This window comes from Thalassophryne amazonica, chromosome 13 (genome assembly GCF_902500255.1).
Source record: "Thalassophryne amazonica chromosome 13, fThaAma1.1, whole genome shotgun sequence".
Classification (NCBI taxonomy): domain Eukaryota; kingdom Metazoa; phylum Chordata; class Actinopteri; order Batrachoidiformes; family Batrachoididae; genus Thalassophryne; species Thalassophryne amazonica.
The window spans coordinates 55,852,488-55,870,749 of record NC_047115.1 but is presented as its reverse complement, the minus strand read 5'-3'; the positions used below and the strand labels follow the sequence as shown (position 1 = coordinate 55,870,749).

General features: G+C 43.8%; 1 protein-coding gene across 1 annotated transcript in view; it reads left to right on the top strand.

Moving 5' to 3' along the window:
* Positions 1-2,371: 2,371 nt before the first annotated feature.
* The window catches only part of LOC117522958 (protein eyes shut homolog), a 159,987-nt gene continuing 144,096 nt past the window's right edge, over positions 2,372-18,262 (top strand). Inside the window, exons 1-2 of the mRNA XM_034184378.1 lie at positions 2,372-2,410; positions 2,771-2,900. Coding sequence (XP_034040269.1) covers positions 2,372-2,410; positions 2,771-2,900 — 169 coding nt within the window. The remainder of the gene's footprint in view (positions 2,411-2,770; positions 2,901-18,262) is intronic.

Sequence of the window (18,262 nt, the reverse complement as noted above, 5' to 3'; positions counted from 1 at the left end):
TTTTTTTTCGTGCTTCCGTGACCAAATGAGTCAAATTTTCGTGACAGGGTTTTTTTTAACTCACTATTACTAACCCTACTCCTACCCTGTATTTACATTACACTACACAAGTATTTACACTACACTGTAAATACTTGTGCACTTTTCTGTCCTTATTATCGAAATGTCTTGTCCTGTCATCACCGAGGGAAGGTGAGAAATGAAATTTCGATTCCTTGTATGTCTAGTACATGTGAAGAATTGACAATAAAGCCGACTTTGACTTTGACTCTGACTTTGACCCCCGACCCTAACCTTAACCATAACCTAATCTTACTCTTTCCCCCAACCCTAACCATAACCTTCACTTTTAATTTTGTGCAGCCATCACGGAATGAATTACAATGAATTTGTGCCGCCGTGACGAAAATGAGGCACTTTTTGTCACAATATCACGAACCAATAGATTGTGTATTTCATGCTGCTGAATCACAACCAGGTTGGTCTGAAAGGGATCATGAAGCAGTGAGTCCTGGTCTTTAGGTTTTCCAGTATTGTTTCTGTACATAATATTGTATGTTACATTTTTTGTACAGCCACAAGAGGTGTGCAGCCAGGACATTCTGGGTGCCAGTCCCAAGCCTGGATAAATGAGGAGGGTAGAAGGAGGCAGGGTGTAAACACATAGTACGAATAAGTACAACTCAGGGCTACTCCCAGCGAAACAGCTCGTATGAGCCAACCACGAAAACATTGCACCGACAGGCAGGCGTGCACGATTCCGGTGCAACAATTCGTGCATGCATCGGTGTCTTTCGAGCAGAAACACAGTGCAAGCAACTGCACCACATCACACTGCTGATGTGGAGAACAATAAAATAAAAACCAGCTGTATAATTAGTGAATATCACTGGGTTGATATGAATAATACAGAAAATGGGACACAATACAGAACCCGCGTTTAAATAACCCTGGTTAAAAAAAAAATGTCACTCACAGCATTCGAGCCCATCAACTCTGATTACCAGACAGAAACTTTACCACTGCGCTACCATCACTGGCCTATAATCAATGTGGAAAAATGCCTGAAATCAACAAGGACATGGAGGAGGTGCAGCCTGGTGCAAAGGCGAAAGATGTTTTATATATTTCCACATGAGGACAGTAGGCAGAGATGCGCCTCATGGAGGAATGTTGTTAGTTCATGTCCTTCCAAACACGGAATGTGTGAGCGGACACGCCCCCCTGTCTGTTCAGAGCCCAGACCATCGTGTCACTCTCTGTGTTATGTGGTTGTTCATTTTCATTATTTGTTATTGCATATGTAGGTACTGTCATAATTTTTTTATATAACTGTCCTGCCGTTTGATTCTGTGTTTACAATGTGTGCACTGAGCTGTCATCCAGCTGTCAGTGTGCTGCAGTCAGATGACAGGCTGCTCCCCGTGCTGTGTGCAATCACACCTCGCTGTCTGGCAACCATGTGATCAGATCTCTACATAAATATAAGCATTTTATGCACGTGTGCTCCCCCTCGCCCGGCACGCCAGATGTGTTGGCACACACCCACACGTGCGAGACACATGCACCACATGTGTGTGGCTTTTTGCAACTCCACAGTCGTGGGGCACTAAGACAAATTTCACATTCAGCTCGACAGTAATCATCTGCTGACTGTTTTCATGATGACAGCATGAATGGCCACACATTTTCTAAGTGCCATGAGAGTGGTGTTAGATGTTAGTGTGTGTCAGCTGTAATTTGGCCGACACCTGACGCGAGAGTTTTCGATGGGCTCGCACAGCACACACTCTGTCTTTCAGCCTCTGGTGTGTGCAAATAATTGTAGCAACAGGTGTAAGAGGCATTCAAGGCAGCTACGATTTTACACGTTTTGCATGATTCCTGTTTTATGCGCACTTCATGAGCAATTCAACCAAATTCGCACTATGTGTGAAGGGACCCTAAAGTGTGTCAAATCTCAGCCACATGGGATGTGCAGCCAGTACACTCTGCGTGCTAGTCCACAGCCTGGATAAATAACTATGGTTGCATCAGGAAGGCCATCCGGTATAAAACAAAGCCAAAATAAAGATACAGAGTACAAATTTAATGCCCATACTGGATCGGCCTGGGTTTACAACTGCCACTGGTGCCATTGCCCAACAGGGTGTTGGTGGAAATTGGGCTACTGCTGGGTGTAGACGAGGAGGAGAATGTGTCCAGAGACAGTGGGAGAAGAGGAAAACTAGAAGGGCTGAAGTTAGTCAGGACTTTAAGTCTGAAAAGAGGTTACAAAGAATCAGTGCTCCTTTTCATTCATCAATTCAGTGAATACTCAGCAGTAGGGAGTGACACAAAAATAGTCACTTTTCAGAACTGGCATTGAAGGATGGGTTGTTCCCTGAGCATTGGTGTTTCTTCTTTTAAGGTATACGTCAACTTAATTTGAGTGTCTTTGGTATCACATATGCAGATGGTGTTGGTAGACAGTTTGCCATTATTCAGGATGATAAAGCAAGAAATTAACACAAGATATTCTGCAAAATGTCCTTGTTGGCATATAGAATATGGATTATTTGAAATGTGTTGGACAACATTTCTCTGAAAAAATATAATAATGTCAGAGGCTCAAAAAATGTTGTAGGCAATGAAATTTTTTACTTGGCATGTGGGGATTTCACTCAAATGCAGCATATTGACGTTTTTGCCAAGCATATGTATGTTTGTGGAAGAGATAAAAACAGCACCTTTATGTTCTTTTCAGCATTTTTTAACACTTATTCTTCAGTGTGATGTTTTTAAAGGTACCTACTGTGAAGTCAACATCGATGAATGCATCTCATCTCCTTGCCTCCACAATGCCACGTGTCTTGACCTTGTCCACGGTTTTGGATGTGTGTGTTTGACTGGCTTTACAGGTTAGTGAAAGTAGATTATAGATTCAGCCAAAGCTGTTACACTAACTGTACATGTTACTATAACATGTAGAGTCTACTGTAGCATATTAGTGTCATCTTCCATTTTGAAATACAAAAAGAAATTCAGCAACACATTTCATTTCAGGTATAAGTCAAATCAAAGGTTTATTTGGTGTTAAATGCAAGTGTGATGAATAAAACAACCTGTATTGTCTGTCCTGTACATCTTGCACTGAAACTACAGCATCTGTTCTCTGACTCAACATATGGTACATGGACTCCAGTTCTGTGGCCCTTTTTCATCTGATGCTCAAAGCGCTTTGCAATTATTCCTCACATTCACCCATTCACACACACAGAGACTTGGGGTGGTGCCATGCACACAGGGGGCAACGTGGGGATTAAGGACCTTGCTCAAGGGCACCTTAGTAATTTTCCTGTCTGATTGGGGAATTAAACGGAGCATCCCCGGTCACTTTTGTTAACCTTCAGGCTACTGCCGCCCCAAAAGACAACATATCAGTTCATTATTGCATTATCATATTGAGATAATATAACAAAGCTTCAAGGCTAATAAAACAGAAAATGTGTGTATGCAAATCACAAACAGATCATTTTGTTAATCTTTAAAAATTATTGACTGTAGTAAAGTCCCCCTTTGAACTGCAGCATGATTGTGATTCCTCACTTGTAAGTCACTTTGGATAAAAGCATCAGCTAAATTAATTTATTGTAATTACGAACATGAGCAGTCTTGCCAAAGATGGAAGACATGACATTGTTCTGAATATGTCTTGGACTTCATTCACATCAATCTTGAGGAAATATAAACAATATGACACTGGAGCTGTGTGCAGCAGACAGAAGTTGTACTCTGCAAAGTTTCTCCAAGCACAACCACAGAAACTTACCTCCTTTAGAATTGTCATAAGTAGACCGAACGCCCCCACCCCCTAAAAATTAGTCCACCCTGCCTCCACTCTGCATGCGTCATTTCAGAGCTCAGCCGCTCATCTGTGGGCCCCTTCACACATAGCATGAATAAGTACAAATCAGGGCGAATCACAGCGAAACAGACTGCATGAAAACATCGAGCCGATGGGCAGGCTTGAATGAGCCCACACACAGTGCGAGCAACTGGAGCATGTGGAACCACATCACACAGCTGCTGTGGAAAAAAATACATGCCAACCACAGGATTCGTACCTGCAATTTACAAAAGCTCTGATTGCCAGGCAGAATCTTTACCACTGTGCTACCATCGCAGTCCTATGAAAGTGCATAAAATGCCTTAAATCAACAAGGACATGAACGTATTTAAAAATAAATAAAACCACACTCCATAAAAAACACCACATTTTATTGAATCCCTCTTATCAAGCGGACAATAGAAGTATGAACCATCTGTTCCTCTGTAGATGACCTATGGTCAAAGACGTACAGTCATGAAATGACATGAATGAATCGCTGCACTCTTATCATGTCCACATCTGCTGGGTGAGCGTGTCCAGCCAGCCCCGTACACGTGTCCTGTAGATGGCGTGCGACATGACTGACACCGCGTCATGTGGAACAGAGTGCACATGGGTGACGTGACATTCAGATCGCCCGCTGTGTGCTATGATCTGACGGTCCATTTCACCTGGTGCAGCCTGTCAGTGTGTGCACCGTGCACTTTCTCACTGCAGCTTGTCACAACAGTGATATATGTTTTTATGTATGTCCTAGTGAAGACAGCAAGCAGACACATGCACCTCACACTGAACAGTTGTTAGGTCCATCCAAACACGGTACGTGTCCCCCAGCTGGGACATCCAGAACCAGAGATCTCAACAGCTGCTTCTGTTGGTGGACACACCCCCTGTCAGTTCAGTGCACACACCATGTCACTCTGTTCCTGTGTTATGTGGTCATTTTTGTTTAGTTACTTGTTATGTAATTGTGCATGTAGATAGTGTAGCACTCATGTGCTTTTAAGGTGACACGTCCTGTGCACTGAGCCGTCATTTGTGTCTCTGGTCAGCAGCTGGGAGGCTGCTGACCAGAGACACAACCGATGATGGGGCTGTGTCCGCCTCACATGTGATTATGTCTGTACACACATATATATATATATATATATATATATATATATAAGCATTTTATGCAAGTGTGCCCCGCCACATGTGTAGGGGGAGCAGGGGGGAGTGCGAAACGTGTGTGACACATGCAGAACATGTGTGTGGCTTTTTGCAATGCCACACTCGTGGGGGCACTTGAACGAATTTCACATCCAGCTCAAAAGTGATCGTCTGCTGACTGCTTTCGTGCTAACAGCGAGAATGGTCACACATTTTCTAAGTGCCAAGTGAACGGTATTAGATGTTTGTGCGTGCCACCTGGAATTTGGCCGACACCTGCCGCGAGAGGGATTGAATGTTCTATCACAGGGCACTCTCTGTCTTTCAGTCACTGGTGTGTGCAAATAGTTGTAGCAACAGGTGTGCGAGGGGTTGGAGGCAGCTCCAATTTTACACGTATTGCATTCTATTCCTGCTTCATATGCAATTCGGCCACATTTGTGTGAAGGGGCCCTAAGACAGAGTCTCTTCACCCAAAGCGATCAAATGGATTAATGGGATTATTAACCATCAGTTGACAAGGTAAAACCTCCTAAATCATTCTAAAGTCAGTTTTAAGCAGAAACAAGGTGATACTTGGTGACGCTTTGAAATGACCGATGCACAGTGAACATATCAGCTAGCAACTCATGTAGCCTTGGCACTCTGATCGCTTCCTCCGACTTTTATGATCAAATTATGCTGAATTTATGTGGAAATGTTTGTTGTACAAAAGCTTCAGATATCTGTCACTGAGATAGATGATTGGAGTGCAGTTTGAAGCAGAAATGAGGTGATAATCAGTGAACCGCAGCAATGACGCATGCGCAGTGAAGGCAGAATGGACCGATTTTTAGGGCCCCATTCAAAATCTATTCAGTGCCTTGAAAATATTCATGTATCCATCCTAACTTGTTCATACTCTCTACATTGAAAAATGAGTCCAAACAAATGTCAGAATGAATGCAGTTTTTTATTTGGCTTTTCCATATTGTCCCAGTTTTCTGTGCTTTGTTAAATGGCCCAACTTTATGAATGGTCATATGAAAATTTCCCTTGCATTTTCTGTGAGTAGGGCTGCATGGTGGCTTTTTGGTTAGCACAGTTGCCCCACAGCAAGAAGGTCTTGGGATTGCTTCCCACCTTCTCCTTTTTGTGTGGAGTTTGCTTTTTCTCCCCATGTTTGGGTCAGTTCCCTTCGGGTGCTCCGGCTTCCTCCCACCTTCAGAGACTTCAAATTAACTGTAGGTGTGAATGAGTTTGTTTGCCTATATGTGGCCCTGCAATGGACTGACAGCCCATCCAGCGTGTACCCCACGTTCACCCAGTGACCACTGGGATAGGCTCCAGCCCCCCCCAATGATTTTTAAATAGAATAATCTATCATAGAGAATGAATGTGTGTCTGTGAATACCTCCATCTCTTCTCCAAATGTACCTTGCATGAGGGGGTGAACGTGGAGCAATATTAGTGGGGGGGGTCATGAAATTTCATTTTGCAAAAGTATTTAAAATGTTCAGCAGTGATGCTACCTATACATTAGTGGTGTAAGAGCAAGACATATATTTAGAGTTTATTGACCTATGTTTGGCAGATATGGGCCATAGTTACTTTTATTGTATATTATTGATTAAAACAATTATGTCAGATGAATAATGGATTTCACTGACAAAATGAAGTCAGTCATCAGCTTAATGGAATTTGCACAGTGGAGTAGTTTAATACTTGTGCACATTTGTTAGCCTATATAATCATGATTTCACTACATGTGGTTCTGTGATACCAACCGCTCAACGTACAAAGAAGAATAATGGTGCTAAATTAAAGCAAAGATATTCCCACCCTGAGAAGAAAAAGTACACAGTAATGGATTTGGATCTCTCCCACAGAGCAAAACTAACAGCTCATTATGAACAAGCTCTGGTTGCAATGATAACAAATGGGCTGATTTGTTCCATTTTTATTATGACTAAGTCCTGAAAGGATCCTGAAAGCTACTGTTACAACCTGCCATAACTTAGCACATGTCCAGCATCATTATAGTTCTCCATCCTGAAAATAAGAACTAAGCTTCTCATAACATTAATGATTAAACATTTTTAAGTAATCTACAATGCTAATAAACCTTACTTCATGTTTCATGATAGTTATATGTCAAGCAGTGAAGGTACCAAATCAAAATTACACTGAACCTAATATAAATCTGAAGACTGACCAACTGATGTACTATAACGTTTTGTGCAGATGTATTGTTACCATGTCCGCATCCTATAATTACTATTACAGGAGACATTTTATTGCCATTTAAAAACTTATATAGACACATGTACAATATATTCGGCAATACTACTGGTTTTAGTGTTATCTATGTGTAGCCAGTCTACATAACCTGATAACAATATGTGAAATTGTGTTGAACTTCTACCCAGATAACAGATTACAAATTACAAATCGCAAATTACAATCACATGTAAACGCTCAACTTCCATGGAAGGTGCCAACTTGCATTCTAGGAAGAATTTGAAGTTCAGGGCCTTGATCATGAGCATCTCAACACATTAGACAGGAGTAACTAGAGTTTAACACTTTAAATTCTTAAAATCAGGGTAGGCTGCGGACATAACAATACCATGAAAGTAGTTTTCACAGCATTCAATAACTAATATAATAACTGCTATTTCTCAATAAAATGCCACCATGTTAATCTGTGGAAACTGTTCTTCGCGGTCAAAATGAGCCTAAACAGTACATTTTATGGCTGAGGGTTATTGAGGTAGATCCATCAAACATAAAAAATAGCCTTCAATCCATAGCATGTCTCCGTCACTTATTTATGGCACTGCTTTTGGAATTGCTTTTGATTTGAAAGTACTTTTTTTTTGTAACTTGACAGCAGCAAAGCATTTGATTGTTGAGTCAGTGGCACCATTAGGTTTTGTTTAGCCATAGCAACTGGCAGGAGTGTTCCATTTGTAAAATATGTATACTGACAGTGAAAGCCATCAAACAGCTGATGCAAACCCTACACACTCTGAACAACGTGAACATTTTGTGACGTCATCATGACTTGACCACTCAATCACAGATGCTCTGCTGAACAATGTAAACTTTATATCATCTCACTAGACCTACTGGTTGCAGAGATGACACAGAAAATGTATTTACACTGTTTTTTTTTTATCTGATCTTTATCCAACTCTCTCCAAAAGTTAATCATCTCCTCTCTGTGGTGAAAATCCATCTTTTCTTTTTTTTTTTTTGTTCTTAGTTATCTTCATTACAGATACGCATGCATGCACAAAAGATAAGTAATGTTATGCGAAACACTGATGGCCATAGACAAAAACCGGCAGAACTGATGCCATCAAAAGACCTTTATTTATGTAAATTGTTTGTTTATTCATGCATACAATTTTGTGAATTTGTACGTTTCTCTTTGAGATGTTTATGTAAAATTCCATTTTTGAAAAAGTGAATACCATATCCATTGTCTGCCAAAACAAGTACAATAAAGCTGCCACTGGTGCCAAAGTCAAAGTGTTTCTGCAGTTAAAATTGACATATTTGTCAACACCACAAAAGTAATTCTGCAGAGCTAACTTCTTTTACTGAAATAACCATTTTATAAATATAGTCCTCTGTTTGCTCAAATATTCATATATATATATATATATATATATACACTCAACAAAAATATAAATGCAACACTTTTGGTTTTGCTCCCATTTTGTATGAGATGGACTCAAAGATCTAAAACTTTTTCCACATATACAATATCACCATTTCTCTCAAATATTGTTCACAAACCAGTCTAAATCTGTGATAGTGAGCACTTCTCCTTTGCTGAGATAATCCATCCCACCTCACAGGTGTGCCATACCAAGATGCTGATTAGACACCATGATTACTGCACAGGTGTGCCTTAGACTGCCCACAATAAAAGGCCACTCTGAAAGGTGCAGTTTTATCACACAGCACAATGCCACAGATGTCGCAAGATTTGAGGGAGCGTGCAATTGGCATGCTGACAGCAGGAATGTCAACCAGAGCTGTTGCTTGTGTATTGAATGTTCATTTCTCTACCATAAGCCGTCTCCAAAGTCGTTTCAGAGAATTTGGCAGTACATCCAACCAGCCTCACAACTGCAGACCACGTGTAACCACACCAGCCCAGGACCTCCACATCCAGCATGTTCACCTCCAAGATCGTCTGAGACCAGCCACTCGGACAGCTGCTGAAACAATCGGTTTGCATAACCAAAGAATTTCTGCACAAACTGTCAGAAACCGTCTCAGGGAAGCTCATCTGCATGCTCACCGTCCTCATCGGGGTCTCGACCTGACTCCAGTTCGTCGTCGTAACCGACTTGAGTGGGCAAATGCTCACATTCGCTGGCGTTTGGTACGTTGGAGAGGTGTTCTCTTCACGGATGATGCGAAGGAGATGTGTTGCACTGCATGAGGCAAATGGTGGTCACACCAGATACTGACTGGTATCCCCCCCCCCCAATAAAACAAAACTGCACCTTTCAGAGTGGCCTTTTATTGTGGGCAGTCTAAGGCACACCTGTGCACTAATCATGGTGTCTAATCAGCATCTTGATATGGCACACCTGTGAGGTGGGATGGATTATTTCAGCAAAGGAGAAGTGCTCACTATCACAGATTTAGACTGGTTTGTGAACAATATTTGAGGGAAATGGTGATATTGTGGATGTGGAAAAAGTTTTAGATCTTTGAGTTCATCTCATACAAAATTGGAGCAAAACCAAAAGTGTTGCGTTTATATTTTTGTTGAGTATAGATATAGATAGATAGATTCACGTCCCGGTCTCAGCCAAATCATTTTTTCCTGAAATATTTATTTGTCATTGGTACAAATAAAATGACTCCTTTATAATATGTTCAAGCGTCATTTAGACAACAACTGCTCAAACACATAAACTTTTAAAATAAGTTAATTTTGTTGTTGTGAAACAAAATGCCGGCATTCTCTGGACAAGGCTGAAAATACAGATGGACTTCTTTTAAAATGCTACGTTTCTTCAGTCTCAATAAGGAACTATTTTCAGACGTCGTTATCCACAATCAGGACGCGTTATGTGGATAAGTTCTCATCAGCCTGTAATGATGAATCCGACTGAAACGGCACAAGAGGTAAGATTAAGACTTTGGCTCTGGCTCTGTTAACCCCCAAAATGTGAATCAGCTGCAAATCATGAATTATCTGAAAACCATTAACTGCAAAACGTGAATACTGAAAAAAATATCTCCCAAAATATGTATGTGTGTGTGTGTGTGTGTGTGTGTGTGTGTGTGTGTGTCAGTTTAAGTAGTTTATGGATTTCAGTTTACGGATCAATTACTGCAGGAAATCTTGATCACAAACCCTATCACCACAAAAAAGATTTGTTTTTTATTTTAATTTTTTTTTGGTGGGAGGGGGAGGGTTACTACAGTCGTTGAGGTCAGGAGCTGCTCTCACTTCTGGTGTCAAGCCCCCGGCACCATTGGGCGTGTCCTGCTCCTGGGACAGTGTCAGGTGTGGAGTGTGTCTGAGATGCCACCTGTCAAATGAACGAAGGCATCAAACTCACAGAGGCGAGATCTCCCCCCAGTCAACAGCTCAATAATCTTTAGAGAAATGTTGTAGAAAAACAAACAACACTAGTTTCTAATGTCAGGAAGATAGACAACAAGCTACAATCTTATTTTTATCCATATGAGCCGTCCTCTGAGCTGGAAAAATAACATTGATCTGAATGAGCAGGTGGCAGAGAAGCGGAAGCTTATGGACCGTCTACAAAGTGCAAAAACAAGACACCAGAATATTATTCAATAAATTCAGGTGTGGTATCACCAAATTCTCTGCACACATCAGTGGTCTCCTGGTTATACTACAGCACTCGGTTTGGAAAATGTCATTGTGAAAAACTTTGGAAAAATTTTTTGGAGGAATAGTGTCAATGTTACACGGTGCAGTGACACAAAATTTTCTGCACACTGGTCAGAGAGAAAACTGACCCACCTTTCGTCAAAAAAGTGACAGCTGCCAATCAAAATCGGCCACGTCACTAAGCCCTGCCCCCTGTATGACGTCATAGCCAATCAGAATTGATGACGTCACTATGTCCCGCCCCTAAGCCCCTCCCCTAGTCCCGCCTCCAAGCCCCGCCCCTTATGACGTCACAGCCAATCATAATCGATGACGTCATTATGCCCCGCCCCTAAGCCCCGCCCCTAGTCCCGCCTCCGAGCCCCGCCCCTTATGACGTCACATCCAATCAGAGTCGATGACGTCAGTATGTCCCGCCCCTAAGCCCCGCCCCCGGCTCCTCCCCTAGTTCCGCCCCTGGCTCCTCCCCTAGCCCCACCCCCAAGCTCCTCCCCTAACCCCGGCCAAGCACCGCCTCCAAGCCATACCTCCCCTCCCACCCAGGGTCTAATATTTTAATGTCATTTTATTTCATGAATTAAAGAATGATTAAAAATACCTAGATCTTTTTAATGTATTAAAGAATTAACTAATTCTGAAATAATTAAACATAAATCACTGTCTATTATTTAATGCCCCTTTAATATCTTTAATTCTTAAATTATTACGTTTCCTTTTCTGTTTTTTAATTCGTAAATTAAAGAAGGGGAACAAATACCCGTCTCTCTCGGCTGTAAGTCTTTGCAGCAAGACGGTCAAATACCCACGCATAGAGCCGCTCGCGGAAACATGACCCCACGGCTGTAAAACCTGTTGCAGACGCTGTGTCTGTGTGAGTGCGTGTGTGTGTGCGTGTGTGTGTGTGTGTGTGTGTGTGTGTGTGTGTGTGGCGGGACACCCGCTGAGCGGAGATGCTGCCCCGAGGTGATGAACCCGAAGAACAATAAACAATGCTCCTTATCACTCACGCCAGATGATGTTTTCTTTTAAGATATTAGCCGATCGATCATGGGGCGCGGGACACCCGCTGAGCGGAGATGCTGCCCCGAGCCCGAACAATAAACAATGCTCCTTATCACTTACGCCAAACGGTGTTTTTAGAGCAAAAGGTAAGGAATTACGCCCCGCGGACGAAGAAGGGTTTAAAAATCCCCTTTCGACGATAGAGTGACATACAGCATTCACCATGGCGAGACGAACTCCGATCCTCCGCTACATCTGCGAGACACCGGTTAACATCACCATGACAACAGAAGGCTCGCTTGCCCCAAAAAAAGCGAGAATGTACGTCAGCCGTCTGAGCCAGCCGATACCGGAGGAAGATCTGACGTACAGCCTGGAGGGGCACGAACGTTTAACTTACACGTTCGACCCGTATTATGCCCAAGTAAGTTTCTTCACTCTGGCCGAGGGTGAGACTGCCACTCGAGGAACCCCACGGGTGGCGCTTACTTCCGCCGATTGGGGTGTCTTCTCCGCGGCGGCGGGCTCGATGATTCGCGACACGGTCAACCCTGAACCTCCAGGAGATCGGACGCCGGAAAAGAAGAAAACACGCTTCCAACTCACCTGGCTCAGCGCCCAGGGGCCTCGCTATAGGGTGATATTCCAGCGTGGACCTCCTGACACTGTCTCTGAGGGTGAAATTAAGTTGGAGCGGGTTAGTGCCAGCGGCCACGTCAGAAGCGTCACAGCTGCGGCTGAGAGCTGGCATGAGATGTTCAACACCTGCAACGACAGGATTACGGGCCTCTTTACAAGGTGCCTGGCCTGGAGGGACGTTATCGAAGTCCGAAAAAACTTGGCCCCTCTTTTTACTTAAAAAAAATAAATAAAAAAATAAAATAAAAAATAAAATAAAAAAAATAAAAAAATAAAAATAACTCTGACGTAGCTCCTCCCCGCATGCACGGGGATTTCTATAAAAACCAGGGGACCACATCTCATTCAAGCATCGGACGACGAACCAGCATGAGCTCCTCAACCTCTCCCATTGCAGCGGCCGACGACATCGCTTGTGACTGCGCGCTCGACTGTGGAAGAGACCGGCCCTCCCTGAGCCAGGCTTCACGGACCCGCGGTGGGTACGAGAGCCCGTGGGGAGTTCAGCTCGAGGCGGTCTGGGGCGAGATCCATCCTTCTCACGCGCTCTCCAGCCCGGGAGGCGTGGGGTCTCTTCCCGCTGTCACGGAGGCCGCGAGTCCGCGGGAGGTACAAGACCTCGAGCCGGCTGAGAAATACGCCACATCTTTCGCATCTGACCGGCCAGACGGGTTCCTGTCAGAGGAATTCCTGAAAACGGTGAAAGTCGGCGTGGCACACTTACTTTTGGCTGTGATCAAAAGTTACAGACAAAAACTCTGTTACGGGTGTGAGATCGATCACCCCAGCCAGCGCCAGCACGAGTGCCTGGACCCGTTAAATGAATATTTCTTTACCGGACATTTTGAGAGATTAATGGTGAGACTCTGGAGACCGACCTTCATCCCAGCTGTGGTAAAGCTCCTAGCCCAGCGCTTCCTCAACCCATCGGCTGCGAGGGTTCAGGGGACGGTAGAAAACATCCTCACTGAGCTGAAATACACTGATAATTTTGAAGCAAAGATCAACGAACTGTACACATGTTTCGGTGAAGATGCAGATCTCGACCTGGAGGGGATGGTAGCCGTCTATAACCCAGACGACTGAAGAAAAACCTGCTTTTTTTTTGTTTTTGTTTTTTTTTGTTTTTTTTTTAAATATCATTATATTGTTTTACAGTCATGGGTAATTGTGTGATGATTCTCTTTCAAAGCTTGCGGGAAGTTTATATTATACGTGGACTCTCGTATAAGCTGGAGCGGGTAGTCATTCGCAGGCTGGAGATCCCAGACGCCCCGCCTTTATGCGCTATGGAGAGGGTCTTCGACGTTATCAGACGTCGCCCCGGGCCCGGAGTCTGGACAGATCATATCTACAGCGCGGCTCTCCATTCATCTGAAAAATCTCTGTACAACGTATTACTGAAAATCTCTGTTTTGACCACTGACGATTTTACACGGTGTAATACGATGCATCTGCTTACATTATACACTCTGTTTGTGGATGTGATAGCGTGCCGGGTGAAACAGATGGGGGTGTCCAGAGGGGAGATTGTTCCTACACTTTTACAGCTGAATACTGAAATAAACCGTAAATGCGGGGGAGATGTATTACTGAGAGTTTTCCAGTTTTGTACGTGAACGTATGCTTTTTTCCTTCACGTATGCTGTGTTCAATAAACATGAACAATTGCTTTTTTCTCTGTGTGTGACTTTAATGAATGTAATAAAGCACATATTCTAAACCTTATACAGCCTGTGTTCTTTCCTATAATATTGTTGAAAAAGGGTGAAATGTTTTTCATATTGCAAGACAGAGTCATACAAATGAGGTTTTGGTGGAAAAAAGGTGCTCGTATGAATTAATGAGGGGTTTTAACACGGTCTCATTAAAAGGTCGAGGCTGCTCTGTGAGCGCTCTCCGCGGTGCTGAATCAGAGTTCAATTTAACGTTTCCAAGAGCTCCTATTTAAAACGTATACTTTTTTCCTTCACGCATGTTGTGTTTAATAAACATGAACAATTGCTTTTTTCTCTGTGCGTGACTTTAATGAATGTAATAAAGCATATATTCTAAACCTTATACGGCCTGTGTTCTTTCCTATAATATTGTTGAAAAAGGGTGAAATGTTTTACAAATCAAATTTATATAGTGCCAAAACCACAACAAAACAGTTGCCTCAAGGCGCTTCATATTGCAAGACAGAGTCATACAAACGAGGTTTTGGTGGAAAAAAGGTGCTCGTATGAATTAATGAGGGGTTTTAACACGGTCTTATTAAAAGCTCGAGGCTGCTCTGTGAGCGCTCTCCGCGGTGCTGAATCAGAGTTCAATTTAAAACAAAAGACTAATATTTATGGTCGCTAAAACATATAAAAATGCAAAAGGACTATCCGGTTCATCATTCTGAAGAGATCCGTCTTAAAAGATGGGTGATGAGGGTTTAATGAAGGATGTATATTATAGTCCGGTAAATCCGGGGAGTTTTGGAGGGCCGGAGCGTTTACGCAGGGCTCTGCATGATCAACACAGCTCTAAAATTCGTATGAAGCATATCAGAGATTTCCTGTCGGGGGAAGATGCATACACATTACACAAACCTGCCAGGACGCATTTTCCAAGAAATAGAGTATTTGTCACAAACCCGCTTAACCAATTTCAGGCGGATTTATGCGACATGCAGGGGTTATCAGATTTTAACGACGGGTACAAGTACCTGCTGACCGTTATCGATATCTTCTCAAAAAAAGCGTATGCCAGACCTCTGAAGTCAAAGCAAGGGCGCGAAGTCTCACAGGCCTTTGCCTCACTCTTAAAGCAGAGCGGGGTGCCTCTGAAGATGCAGACTGATGCCGGGAAAGAGTTTTTTAACAAACCGTTCAAGGATTTAATGAAAAAACACCGGATTCTACATTTTGCCACCGCAAGTGATCTGAAAGCCTCGGTTGTCGAGAGGTTTAATCGCACGCTAAAGACGAGAATGTGGAGATATTTTACTGCTAAAAACACGAGAAGATACATCGACGTCCTACCGTCTTTACTCACGGCTTATAACGAGAGTTATCATAAAAGCATTAAGATGAGGCCGAATGAGGTTAATGATCGAAATGTCGATCAAGTGTTTCAAAATTTGTATGGGGCATCCACCCTACGCAGGAGGCCTGTGAAGTGTAAATATAAGGTCGGAGATATAGTCAGGGTCTCCAAGCTCAGGGGAGTTTTTGATAAAAAATATGAACAAAGTTTTACGGATGAAATGTTCACGGTGTCAGAATGTATACAACGTACGCCGCCCGTTTATAAATTGAAAGATTATGACGGTGAGATCATTGAAGGCTCATTCTATGAACCGGAATTGCAGAAGGTTAAAATAGCAAAAGACAGACCGTATCAGGTTCAAGAAATTATTCGTGAACGTTTTACCAAGGGAAAGAAATTTGTATTTGTCAGATGGAAAAATTGGCCCGAGAAATTTAACTCCTGGGTTCCCGCGGACCAGCTGATGGCCGTATAAATATGAGAACTTCCATCTTCAACCGACATATGAGAAATGGATCGGGATCTGAAACACGGATTTTATATGACTCTGCCTTCAAACGCCAGCCTAAAAGTATTCCCGGACAACACAATTTCATGCTACCAGGTGGACTTGGCTCGACACCTGGATCTAGAGGGTGACTGGGATGTGGCGCTGACGGAAATTTGTTATCCGCACACCTGGTTAAATATCCCGGAAAAGCCTTCCTGTACGTTCCAGGTGATGAAAATTACGGGCAAGAACAAACTCGCCGTTCACTCGCGATATTTTGACACGGGATATTATGATAACTTTGAGGTTATTGCAGGGCTGATAAACCCTCGTTTGAAGACTATAGATCCGAATCTGACTTTAAAATATGACGATATCCAGAAAAAGTTTCTGTGGGAAGGAGACGGTACCAGCCAGGTATATTTTGAAGCCCCGACGGCGTACATGCTGGGGATGCACCCTAATCAATGGCTGAGATGCGGACCCAGGGTCACGAGCTGTCCCCGCTACCCCGATATAAAAGCAGGGATGTATCACCTGTTCTGTTATACAGACGTTGTACAGCCTCAGGCGGTGGGTGACGCTTTTGCTCCTCTCCTCCGAGCGTTCGAAATTGGAGGTCGTTTCGGGGAAATAATTACAAAGAAATTCAACCCCGCTTATTACGTCCCGGTCTCCAAAAGACATATTGAGACAATACGCATCGAAATCAAAAGCGATCAAGATCAAACGGTGGATTTCAGATACGGTAAAGTGGTTGTGACATTACATTTTAAACCGGCGGGATAAAAAAAAATGGCTGGGGCAGCGCACAAAGCCGACATTTATAGATTTGTGCCTTACTATGAAAATCAAGTCGGGAACGGCCTTCACGGCTTCCACGGCGCTCCTGTTATGTACGGGCGCGGGCTCGGGAACATATTTTCGAAACTGTTCAAATTTGTGTCGCCGCTGATTAAACAAGGATACACGATCGCCAAACCTCACCTGAAAAACGCAGCCCGAAGCATCGCTTCCGACGTAGTGAGCCGCGTTGTTGAGAGGGCCGGACGGAGTCAGGAGCCCGAGCAGCAGCGGGGGTCCGGGATCATGGTGCTCTCAAGAAGGCCCCGGAAACGCCCCCCGGGGAAACGGGTCAAAACGGTTAAAAAGCGAAAGACCCCCGGAAAAAGCAGAACAGTTCGAAGGAAGCATAAGAAGAGGAGGTTGTCCGGGGATATTTTCTCTTAAACAATGTCTCTTTTGCGAAATAATTCCCCCGAATGCACCATGAGCGAATTGGATTTATTCGCCGTCCCCGGGACCCAGCTGTCCATCGAGCAAAGCCAATACGTTGAAGTCAGCCCGTTATCAGCCCTGACGGACATGGGCCCTATCGAGTTTTTTATCCCCGGAGACGGTGAGAGGTATTTAGACCTCAATAATACGCTGCTTTATCTGCGAATGAAAATTACAAACGCCGACGGGACTGACCTGGCTAATGACGCCCGCGTGGGCGTCATAAATTATCCTCTCAATACGATTTTCTCACAAGTCGACGTGACTCTGGGTGACCGGCTGATTTCCCAGTCCAGCGCGACGCACCCGTACAGGGCAATGATTGAGACGCTGCTGAACTTTTCCCCCGCTTCATTGAAATCGCAGTTCACGGGCGGTTTGTTTTACAAGGACACCCCGGGTCAGCACAATTCGACCGCTGTGGATGACGCGGGCCCGAATAAAGGCCTCGTGAGCAGAGCGCGCTTTAGCGCCGAATCGCGTGAATTTCAAGTTCAGGGTCCGCTGCACGCGGACATATTTTTCTGCGAGAGGCTTCTTCTGAATAACATTGATCTAAGAGTTAAATTAATTCGAGCCAGCGATGCTTTCTGCCTGATGGGGCTGGCGGCCTCCACTTTCAAGCTGAAAATTCTGGGCGCGTCCCTATTCGTTAAGAAAGTCACCGTATCCCCTGCAGTGAGATTGGGCCACTCCGCGGCTCTCATGAAAGGGAACGCCGTGTACCCGTTATCACGAATCAACGTTAAGACTTACGTGATCCCCAGCCATTCCAGGATATGCAACCAGGAGAACCTGTTTTTAGGAACCATGCCCAAATATGTGGTTCTGGGTATGGTGAATCACAATGCATTCAGTGGGAGAAGAGATCTGTCCCCGTTTGAATTTGCACACTATGACCTGGAGTACCTCGCACTCAGTCAAAACGGGAGACAGCTGC